The sequence below is a fragment of the Phyllostomus hastatus genome, unplaced genomic scaffold, assembly GCF_019186645.2.
Source record: "Phyllostomus hastatus isolate PE091 unplaced genomic scaffold, TTU_PhHast_1.1 phas_contig_477, whole genome shotgun sequence".
Lineage (NCBI taxonomy): Eukaryota > Metazoa > Chordata > Mammalia > Chiroptera > Phyllostomidae > Phyllostomus > Phyllostomus hastatus.
Genome location: NW_025333889.1, coordinates 2,109,354 through 2,120,406, shown reverse-complemented (window position 1 = coordinate 2,120,406; position 11,053 = coordinate 2,109,354). Strand labels below are relative to the sequence as shown.

Below are 11,053 nucleotides of genomic sequence, written 5' to 3'. Positions count from 1 at the left end.
TGTAAACAGGTAATAATACCCAGTAAGCGGTCGGCCCGCGATGAGGACTGCGCACGAAACTGCGGGAGCCAGGAGCGAGTAGGAGACGGGTGGGAATTAGACCCCGCGTGTGAGGGTCCGCGAGGGCAAGGACGTTGGATTTTAGAGTTTAGAGCAGGCGGGAAACACGATCCGATAGACAGGGAGCTGTGGCGTGCGGGGAGCTGCCTCGGCGAGGCAGTCGCGCAGGTCCGGGGGCGCCGGCGGCTGCCCTCGGAAGGGGTCGCCCACGTGGAAGGACCCCGTGCGGTTTCCAGACACGGGCAGGACTGAAGGAGCAGGTTTGGAGGCAGAAGCAATGCTTCGCTTTAGACCTTTAAATTTTCCCCAAAGAGGAGCGACATCGAAGAGCCCTCAAATTTGCCCTGACGCCCTTTCTTCCAGGGTTCGGACGCGCGCACCCGGCACAGCAACTTCCCCCGAGGCCAAGCCAGGCCTCCAGGGCCCCGCGAGCGCGGGTCATAGCGGCGCAGCGCCCCGCCCCCTAGCCGGCCGCGGCGACGTCCCACCACGCGCCGGAACCGACTTTGCGCCTGCGCGGAGGCACACGCGGCGGCGGCTTACGTCATCTGGGGCGCGACGCCCCCGAGGGACAGTCTGGGGTCTGACTACCGGGAAGGTGTTGCGGCGGGGCCGGCTGGGAAGATGCCCGTGGCCGTGATGGCAGAAGGTGCCTTTAGTTTCAAAAAGTTGCTGGATCAGTGCGAGAACCAGGAGCTCGAGGTAACCGTTCGCATAGAGCTGGGGAAAATCTCGGGGTCTCCGCAGGCCCGGGCGGCGCCTGTCTCCAGGGTAACGGGGCCTGGGGCCTCGGGGCGGGGCTGGGGGCGGGCGCCCGCGGGGCGCGGGGGCTGGGCGCCCGGAGTCTGGTGCCCCGGGCTGGGCCGGAGGCTGAGGATCTGGCAGGATACCCCCCGGCTCGCTGGGAGGTTTTTGTTGTCTGTCTTCAGTGAGTGAGCCTGAGTCCTGTGTGTCTTGCTGCTTAAGCGCCCCCTGGGCCGACCGTGTTAGACTAAGCACCCTCGGCGGTCGTGGGGGAGGTCGGGGCGTGTGGATTTCTTTGAAGACGCGTGCGCGCACACACACAGACAGAAGATGATGCAGTAGCCATTGGAACCTTTTATTAGCGCATGAGAACATAGCGTTCGCACGCGAGTTTCCCCAGTCGTCTTCATTGAGAAGTGGAAATTACATCATGCGGCTATTAGAATTGAGGTTTTTCCTAGAAAGGCACTTAAAAAGCAAATATAAAAACGAGTTTTTAAACAGCAGCTTACTAACAGGCACTTAATAGAGGTTTTGTTTTTTTTTAATGAAGTACCGTTGAATGAGGTTGTAAATGCCTGTACCTCGACTGTGATGTTTTTTTCTGTTTATCATTACTCAACATGTTTGACATACCGGGCAGAACCATAAGGGTTTAGGAATCTGCTGGAAATACTTGTTTCTTGTCATAGTAAGACCATTTATATAAGAATGTGAGAACTGGGAAGAGGATCCCATTCAATATTTCTGATGTGTAAAGACACTGAGGCCCAGAGGGAGATACCACTGCTGATGACAAATCTGAACTTCATGTTCTGGGTTTTAGCATAAGGAAATGACGTTTTTCTCTTCCATGTTGGCCCTCTAGGCTCCCGGAGGAATCGCCACGCCCCCAGTGTATGGGCAGCTTCTGGCTCTGTACCTGCTCCACAATGACATGTGAGTACGTTCTCCCTGCGGCCGAGAGCCAGCAGCCTCTGCGAGGTCATGCGGAGGTGGTTCCGCACTGAAGCGCCGTCACTGCGGTGCGGGCACAGGCACGGTGCCTTTTATTGTGACACTCACTGCCTCAGTGTCAGATAATGAGCCACAGATTATGATCAGGCTGAGGGTTTTTTTTTTTTTTTAGGCTGAGGTATTTTAAAATACACGTGTCTTTTCTTACATAAACCTTCTAAAAAAACACTCCAGTTTGTTATAAGAAACTACAGTATTACTTTCAAATTCCTTTCATTCTTTTTTTTTTTACTTTGAACGATTCTGCATTTGCTAATTCATCGAAAAGAGCAGCAAATCATGAATACTCTTTGCAGCCTAAAACAAGTGGGATTTTGTTTGTTTCTGTTTTTGTGTTTGTCTGTTTTTTTATGTGGGGCTTCAGGTGGCTGAAACGCATTCCTCAAAATAAAATTCTATCTTATAAATAGATAGTAGTACTTATGAGAAGGGACTATGTTGTAACAAAACAACATAGAACATTCAACTTGTGAGGGTGGTGGGGTTACAGGCATTTTTTCCTATTTAACTAGTTTTCACAATGGGATTATGTTATTAAATGAATGTGATCAAAAAAACAAACATAGAAACAAGTGAACTTGAAATAAAATTGTTCCATTAAAGCTGTCGTTCCAGGAAAACACACACTTGCCAACAATTGCACTACAGCTCCAAGATCCTTTTAGAACTCCTTTTTGGAAAATGTCGTTGGAGTAGGTTTATGAGCCACATGAAAAGAAATATGTGATCACTGTGCTAACAGTCACAATTTCCTTGGTTATATCAAGGTCTTGTCCCCTGGCTTAATCACCCACTTCATCCGCAGCTTTGGCTCCAGGTTCCAGCTGCTTCTGTAAATAAAACTGAAACACCATAAAAGTTGCCACAACTCAGACTGTTTTAGTAACCTGGAGGAAACCCCATAAGTTATTTTATTTTAAATTATCTTTACATCATCTTTATTATATTCTTTTCATTACTGTTTAGTCCTGTTATTCCCACTCCCCCCCCCCCAAATTCCTTTAATTCTGTTGACCCTTTTGGCTTTCTCTGAAACGTTCATCTGACCTTCACTCATTCCCCTCCCGAGTCATCAGTGGACCAAGAGATACGGAAAGGGAAGATTGAGGAGCTAAGGGGAATTGACTACCAGTGTGTATGAGATTTTTTTTGAAAGTTTTTTATTTGTGAATTATTCCTAATTCGTGTTCAAAAGTCAGAAAGCACAACTGTGCAGAGGAGAGAGAGGGTCGCATAGTTCTGCGGCCCATCGATGAGGATTGTGAATGTTGTTTTAAATTCTTCTACATTTTTTTCTTATCGTTTAAAAACCTAAACCAAGATTTTCATTACACACATATCATGTAAACTATCTGTCTCATTTGTTACAGTCTCGCCGCCCCCTGTCTGATGTGGTTCAGGCTGTGGTGGCTCCGAGGCCGCTGGTGGGGGCGGGGCGTGATCCCGGGACAGCGCTGGGGGGCTGTGCGCGGTGGGGGGGGGGTGGGGGGGGTGGTGTTTGTCTGTTTTCACAGAGGAACAAGTAGTCGGGGCAGCTATGCTTAGATGTTAGTTTTTAATGTGCTATCAATTGCCTTAATTTAAGATCTGTATCAATAAAAAAATCTACAAATGGCAAAATGGTTAAACTACCATGTTTTCGAACTATAAGACGCACCTAGGTCTTTCCTTTTGGAGGAGGAAAATAGAGAAAAAAAATTTGAAGCAAAAAATGTGGTAAAGTATTTAATAACGTAAATAACAATATTTCACCAATGTAAATGTAAGCAGAACTCAGCAGCAGCATTAACAACCATTATTCCTCCCAAACAGGGGGTGCATCTTATAGTCCGAAAAATACGTTATTTCATGTCTTTCTGATGTGGATATCTACTCTTACTTTCCCTGGGCAAATTCACAAGTTTCAGAGTGTACCTCTGCGGGTTTGTATTGGGATCTGGAGTTTTAAACATTTACTGAGATGATCTTTTTTGTTTGTTTTTTCTTGGGGGATGCAAATTAGGAATAACGCAAGATATCTTTGGAAAAGAATACCGCCCGCTATAAAGTCGGTGAGTACCCTTCCTGGCCACTGCTTTAATGCAAGAGTGACAGCCGTCGAAATGGCCGCCTCGTGCAGTTCGTTTTCTCTCCCGTGCGATCACGGGAGTTGTGGTTAGACTGGTATTGCAGTCAGAGCAGAGCTGCACGTGTGTCCCTCTGAGCAGAGACCTGCGCTCCCCTGGGGCGCCGCCGGCCGGGCTTCTCCGGGCATGTCACGGAAGTGCCGCTCAGCCGGCCAAACCGGCGCGCCAGCTTCCGGGCAGGCTGGGCGTGCGTCGTCGTTTCTCGGCGGGCCTCTGCAGCCTGCCGGCCCCGGGCGCATCTGGAACCCAGGGACGTTTAGAAGAGTGCTCTAACATTGGTGGCTGCTCGCAGCATTGAGATGCTTTTTTGCTAATTAAGATTTTAGGTTTCTTATTGTGGTCGGAGATGAGATGAAATAACCCCCTAAGAGATTTTCCCAAGGTGGGATGAAAGGAATTTTTGCTTTCAGCTGTTCCCTGTGTGCGGCACGGACGCGGAGTGAAGTTGTTAAGGGCCCACAGACCGTCCCCAGGAGTTCACTGCCGCCCCTGGTCAGTGCGCACCCGCGGCGGCAGGTCCCGCTGGCGGTGCTCTGCTCTGCGCCCCCCCCCCATCATTCTGGCAGCGCCCCTGCAGCTCCGCGGGGTGCTGGTCCTGTGCATGGTGCCAGCCCTGCTGGCGCGCCTGGGCCCCGGGGAGGCGGCCAAGGTCGCCGTCTGCGTTGTCAGCCACGTTGCTGTTGGTTTTGTCCTGAAGAAGCACTTTCGTGTGTGTGTGTGTGTCGGTAATACAGGGTCTGTGTGTTACTTACACGTGGTCGTGAAGTAGAAGTGCATCTTCTAAAAGCAGAGCGTAAGAGCTTGCAGACTCAGTTCTGCACTGTTTTTGTGCTGCATTCTCAGGCTTTAATTTGCTGCTACAGTAAATATTGATGTCAAACGTGAATAGAGGTTACTGTTCAGTGTCTAAAGACCCTTTTGGTAGTGCTGAGCGGAAACGTCGTTACACCTCGGAAAGGAAATGCCGGGTTCTGTTTTCAGATGCAGCTGTTGATGAACCTGCACAGTGGCGATCCTCAAAAGAAATAACCATGTTGATTGCAGGCAAACTCTGAACTTGGGGCGATCTGGTCGGTGGGACAGAGGATCTGGCAGCGAGACTTCCCCGGGGTCTACACGACCATCGGCGCCCACCAGTGGTCCGAGACGGTCCAGCCGATCATGGACGCGCTCAGAGGTAGGGTCGCTCTGGGGCTGAGAGCCGCGTGGGCGGGCGTTCCCTGCGAGGTGCCCGGGGCGGCCTGCGGACTCCTGCTGCTGCGTTTCCTGCGGCTGCTGCCACCGCCGGTGACACTGACAGCTCGGGCCCCACTGTCGTCCCAGTTAACTCTGAGTCGGAACGGCTCTGGTCAGGGTGTTTGGCCGGTAGAGTGGGATCTTGTAACACTCATGAGTTCGAGGTAGGGGTCCAGGTTTCTCTTAACCCGTTTGTGGGAGTGGAGGCTGTGTGCTGTGAACTTTCCCTCTCAGCCTCTGGCAGGCGCTGTCTCCAGCTGCTGGGTCTGGGACCAGTCGGTCCGACACGTAGAGGCTAAAGGTCACGTGCTGGTGCGACAGGGCAAGGCTCGGCCTGCTTCCGCCTCTCCGTCCGCCCGCCCGCCCCCACACCCGCTTCCAGTCCCCCCAGCTTGCGCTGTCGTGAGAGTGGCTCCTTTCAGGCCATCACCCCCTCTTCTGCTGTTGCCTGTGTATGTGGTCAGCACTCGTCCTCCTGCCTGCCCTCCTGCTGGTGCGGAGGGGGCGGCACGCGGGAGCCTTTGACTGGGTGCTCGCGCCTGGTGAGGGCCGGCAGCTCCGTGAGGGAGCAGAGGTGAAGGTGGCTTTCTCCGTGCGGTGACTCCCTCGGGTGGTCAGACCGAGCAGTGCGAGTTGCCAGACGGCAGGCGCAGGCGGTGACCAGAGGGAGAGGCGGGAGGGCAGGCCGGCGGGCCGGAGGAGTGTGGGATGGACAGGGCAGCACGGGGCTCTGGGGCCCGCGGGGCAGGAGGCAGCCCTGCCGCTCCGTCTGCGCTCGTGGGCTCTCGTGGGCCTGGTCCCGTCTCGTGGCAGCAGCCTGGGGACAGGCCAGGTGCCTTCCCCAGCGTTCGTTAGCAGGCTCGCGGGCAGGACACGGGCTCGGCTCTCCTGACGCCTCCCGCAGAGGTGGCGGTGGGCGTGGGCGCTGCAGGGAGCGTGGGAACGGGCCTGGGACCAGCGGGGAGCAGAGGGCAGGGCGTGACTGGACACGCAGCAGCCTGGGGCGGAGGGTCGGGGGGGGGGGGGGGCATGGCTCACCTGAGAACCGGGGCTCGTTTGAAGTGAGAGGTGCCGGAGGGGTCGGTGTCCTTGTTGGGCACTGTCCTGGGGTTGCAGAGGACGCTCCGTGTGTCACGGGCTCTTCCGCACGTGTCCAGCTGCCCACTACCCGGGAAGGACAACCCAGAGCACCTCCCAGCACGTCCACAGCCGGGGGCAGCAGCCCTGCGGAACGGGCCGGGGGGCGGGCACTGTTCACCCCTTGCCCGTGGCTGCCACGCGCCTTGTCTTGGGGTGTTTTTGGGTGGGGAGGGCGTTCGATCCAGAGTCAAGATGCTGCTGGCATGGCTGTCGGCTCCTCCTGTCCGGTTCCGCTGCTCAGGGCGGGCCTCGGGGTTTGCCCCCCAGTGAAGTGGCGCATGGCCGGCCGGGGAGCCGGGCAGTGCTGGGTCCAGGGCACCCGTGGGCAGCCCCCGAGGAGGGGGCGGTGGCGGGTGCCGCAGCAGGTGGTTCTGCTCCGCCCCCTCGTCAGTGCTCGTCTCACCGGGGGTGGAGAGCCGTCACGGGGGGGCGGAGAGCCGGGGGAAGACCTGCCCCACGACTGACAGCCTGACCTCGCGTGAACGAAGCGTCCCTGGGCTTTCAGTCCTGCGTGTGCGAACTTGTTCCCCGTCGTTTTCCCCGTCCCCCGAGAGCGGTGTCCTGCCCGGGGGGAGCGGGAGAGACGCGTCCGTCTCCCTGCAGCCTGTGGGCGGAGCAGGCATCTAGGGCTGGTCCGTCCTGCGTGCTGAACTGAGGCGGGGCCAGCCCTGTCGCTCGGCCGCGCGTTCTGACAACGGGCCTCTCTGCTCACTGCCCCCCCTCCACTCCCCCCCCACTCCCCCCCCTCCCCCGCAGAGGCCACGCGGCGGCGCGCCTTCGCCCTGGTCTCCCAGGCCTACACCTCGATCATCGCCGACGACTTCGCCGCCTTCGTGGGGCTCCCCGTGGAAGAGGCCGTGAAAGGTAGCGCGGGGAGCGGAGGCTCTGTCATGCGTGTTCTCCGGGGAGGGGACGTGGAGCCTACTGCACAGCCCCCGAGGGGCCCAGGCGGGGGGGGGTGGGGGGGCACGGCTAGTCCCCGGGACGCAGCCGGCACCGCCCCGTCAGTGCGGCAGAGCCGCGACCCCCTTCCTCTCTCTGAGACGTCCCTCCCCTCCCGCCCGGTGCGGTGCCCTCACCCCAGGATTCCTCCCTAGCCCCCCTCTCCCCTCGCCGCCCCTCGCTGGTCCCTGGACCCTGGAGCTCACCCCCCAGTGCCCAACCGCAGGTCCCCAGATGCAGATGCGCCGCTGCCGTCCCGCCTCCCCGGGCCGGAGCGCAGGCTGGAGAGCGGCGAGCGCTGTGGCGCCTGGTGCCGTCGTTTTGCAGTGACTGGACTTTCTGTGCCCCGGCCACATGGAGCGCTGTCCAGCACTGCGTCCTGTCGCGAGTTTCCCGGGCCCCGCACGGCTCCGAGCACCCAGGGAGCAGGTTTAGGGGCGCTCCGGGAGCGACTCGCACTGCACTCACTCCTCCCGACGCCTGCTTGCCCGACTCGTCTCCCGGGCCGGCCCGGACCTGGTTGCCCGATGCGTGCGGCCCCCCGGAGCCCCTGCAGGGGCGTCGTGGGGCCGCCCCGGGCTGGCCGTGTGGCCTGCGACGTGCCACTGGGCTTCCCTGAAGTCTCCCTCCGGCGTCCGCTAAGTGGTGGCTGTAGCCCCACGTCAGAGGCCCGTGGAAGCACCCCTAGTGCGGCCCCCGGTCGGCCTCTGGCCAGCGAGCTGCGGCTGCCGTCCCCGCACTCGTCCCTCTGCCGGGGCTTCCCCCGGTCTCGGGGAGGGACACGGGGCTTGGACGTGGTCAGGCGTGTTCCAGAGCGGTGTTCACGTGGGAGCGCTGTCCATAGCCTGTCGTGCTGGGAGAGCCCCATGTGGTGGGTCAGTCCACGCGGGCAGGGCTCCTGGGCAGGCACTGCCCGTGGTGGTGGGCGAACGGGGGCCCTGCCCGCTCCTTCACTCCCCGTCCACGGCCCGTCCGCAGGTGTGCTGGAGCAGGGGTGGCTGGCCGACTCTGCCACGAGGATGGTGATGCCCAAAAAGCCAGGTAGGTGGAGCTGCTCCCCTGCCCCCGTGGCCCAGACACCTGTGTGGCCGCTCCGGCATCTCAGCCATGCAGCTGGAGTGACTCGGTGCAGAGCCTGCTCTCGTCACGAAAGGGGGGTGACCACCGCGTGAGCTCCGACTGGCAGGCCCTCAGGGTAGCGGGCCCTTAAAGGTGACCCAGCCTCGCCTTCGTGGCCAAAACTTCATTTTTATGTTAAAGAAACCACATTATGCAGGTGCTCAGTAATCCCTGCTGCAAGAAGTCAGTTTTCACCAGACGCTAACGCCCCGCCCCTCCGTTCACGGAGCCGTTTGGAGCTGAGCCCGCCCTCTGCGCCCGTGGGTGGCTGCGAGCTCACCCTTCCCCTGCAGCACCTCCCGCACTCAGGCACCTCCGAACAGGGTGCTCCGTGGCTGGGACCCGCAGAGCCCAGCCCGGCCTCCCTCCCTCTGCGGGCTCTGCGCCCGGGGCCGGGCTGAGCGGCTGCCGCGGGCTGCTCTCCGCCTGCTGGCCGGGGTGGGGCCCTCCGCTGCCGGGGCCACGGAGGGGGCTTCCTGCCCGCGTGCGGAGGCCCTCCTGACGCGCTCAGCGCGGGTGCCCGGCCCCGCCCCAGGCCCCGCCGACACGGGGCACGGCCGTTCTCTGTTGGGAAACGAGCGGCCGTCCATGCGTGAGGCACTGACCGCGCTGTTGGTGAAAACTCTTCGTGGTGACGCCTGCAGACTTGACCTTGAATTTTGCTTCTTCAGCTGCAGGGGTGCTGGACATGTCCTTCAACAGGTTCACCCCTTTATCAGGTACGTCGTCGCGTGTGCTCGTTCAGGTGTGCTCTGCTCTTGATTCCCTCGGGGTCTGCGTTTCTTAGCGCCGACCTTGTGAGGAGGTCGGACCCCTTCCTTGGTGTCTGTGATGATCCTGGGTCACGAGAGTGCCTGTGGGCTCCCCTCCGCAGCCCCCCTCGAGCTCCCGCACCTGGGCCCCGGCCAGTGGGGGCACCGTGACCTGCCTGTCGGCCGCACGCAGGCCACCAGGAGCTGCCCGAGGGGACGTGGGGATGGAGCTCCCGGGCCGGGGGGTTCTTGGTGCTTTTGTCCGTAGGGTGTGAGGTTCCCCTAGGGCACAGAGCAGCGCCTGTCACCCGGTGGGCGCTCGGGGGCTCACCCAATGAGTCCGAGGCCGCACGGGCAGGGCTGTCCCGGGGAGAGGAGCTGAGCGCCCTTCAGAGGGACGTCACGTCAGTCACGACAGACCAGACGCAGCCGCACCCCCAGTTTGGGGAGACGGCTCGTGAGAATCCGAGACATCTCGGCCTGTTCCTCCAGAGTGCACAAAATCGGGGCGTTTCCTTGCCGCTAAGTTAAATGCTGGGTGGGGGGACCGGTGCCCTGTTGCCCCGGCCACTGACCCTGTGACTCTCCCGCGCAGAGCCCGCCCCGGTGCCGCCGATCCCCAATGAGCAGCAGCTGGCCCGGCTCACCGACTACGTGGCTTTCCTGGAGAACTGACGCCCCTCGGCTCCGGCCGCCCGCCGCGCCCCGGACCGGCACCCGGCACCCGGCGAGGTGGACTGTGTGCGTGCAGGGCGTCGGCCGGAGCGAGCGCCTGCGCACTCTGTGCTGAGCATGTGACGAAATACACACGTAGTAGAAAGCGCACTAGACACGTTTCGTCCTTGAACATTGTGCTGGATAGTTGCCGCAGCAGCTCTCCCGCGGGGACGTCCGGCGGCAGCGCGGGTGGAGCCGTCGGGATGACGGGGCAGCCCGTTTGTCCCGGGGACTCCGGCGACGTGCAGTGCCCGCTCGGGCCGCCACCCCGCCGCGGGCTCGCAGCTGCGGGGCCCACCTGGGGTTCGAAGAGGACTGTCCCCGGGGCAGTGCGCGAGGTGGGGCAATCCTGCCGCACCCCCTTTGCAGAATGTGCCCTCTCCCCTTGCCCCCCGGGGGTCAGGGTGCTGACGCCCAGGTGAGGAACAGAAGCTGTTCCCCGGGGAGCGGGCTTGTTGGCCGGAGACCCTTCGCTGTGAGTGTGAGCGTGAGCCCGAGCGTGCCCCCGTTGCTGGCAGCACCGGGCTTGTGAGCACGGGACCCTGTAAGGCGTGCATGGGAAGAGCTGGTTGCAGCGTCTCCTCTCGGGAGTGGGGCGAGGCCTGGTGCTGGGGAGACGCTGTGGGGTGACGTGCGCTGTCCGCTGTCCCGCCCACCCCCGGTTCAAGTCCCGCTTCGGGGCGGTGCCGGGCAGGTCCCCCGTCTCTGGGTGACCGCCCTCTGCGCGTTCGAAGTTGTTCGTTGCACCTTCAGGTTGAGACACCGCTGAGTCCATCTGTTTTGCATTTGTTCAATAAATATTTAATTGAATTCTGCGGCTGTTTCATCTGAGGCATTTTCCAGAAATGTCCCTGTCCTGGTGGCCTGTCGACACTCTGGTTCGTCCTCGTCTCTCTCAGATCAGGAGTTTCTCGGCCAAACAGAAGCCGCCTGCGCGGCCGTGACCTATGTCCCCACTCAGCAAAGCCGTCTGTCCAGGGGAGGCCTGCTTCCCGCGAGGGCTCTGAGAACAGGCCTGCCCTCGAGTTGTGCAGGTCCAGGCACAGGTGCCGGGGGGCACCATCCCCGCCCCCAGACCGAGGCCCCGTCCCGGGGGCCATCCCACGTCCGTGAGTCCCTTGAAGAGCACGTCAGCTGAGACCGTGGGGGCCGGGACTTCTTCGGCCTTCTCTTCGAGGAGGAGCGAGGGGCCTGGGTGTT

General features: G+C 60.2%; 1 protein-coding gene across 1 annotated transcript; it reads left to right on the top strand.

Annotated features, from left to right (window-relative positions):
- The first annotated feature begins 602 nt into the window (after positions 1–602).
- On the top strand, positions 603–10,663 carry COPS8 (COP9 signalosome subunit 8). Its single transcript, XM_045845814.1, has 8 exons — positions 603–762; positions 1,673–1,743; positions 3,824–3,872; positions 4,992–5,124; positions 7,080–7,187; positions 8,244–8,306; positions 9,056–9,103; positions 9,732–10,663. The coding sequence occupies exons 1-8, from the start codon at positions 685–687 to the stop codon at positions 9,809–9,811; spliced, it is 630 nt and encodes a 209-aa protein (XP_045701770.1). The 5' UTR covers positions 603–684; the 3' UTR covers positions 9,812–10,663.
- The last annotated feature ends 390 nt before the right edge of the window (positions 10,664–11,053 follow it).

Bases quoted from the DNA above. Each gene is read 5' to 3' on its own strand.
- COPS8 (XM_045845814.1), top strand. From the start codon at position 685: ATGCCCGTGGCCGTGATGGCAGAAGGTGCCTTTAGTTTCAAAAAGTTG. The intron at 7,188-8,243 runs GTAGCGCGGGGA...GCCCGTCCGCAG, and splicing joins CGTGGAAGAGGCCGTGAAAG to GTGTGCTGGAGCAGGGGTGG. The intron at 8,307-9,055 runs GTAGGTGGAGCT...TTGCTTCTTCAG, and splicing joins GGTGATGCCCAAAAAGCCAG to CTGCAGGGGTGCTGGACATG.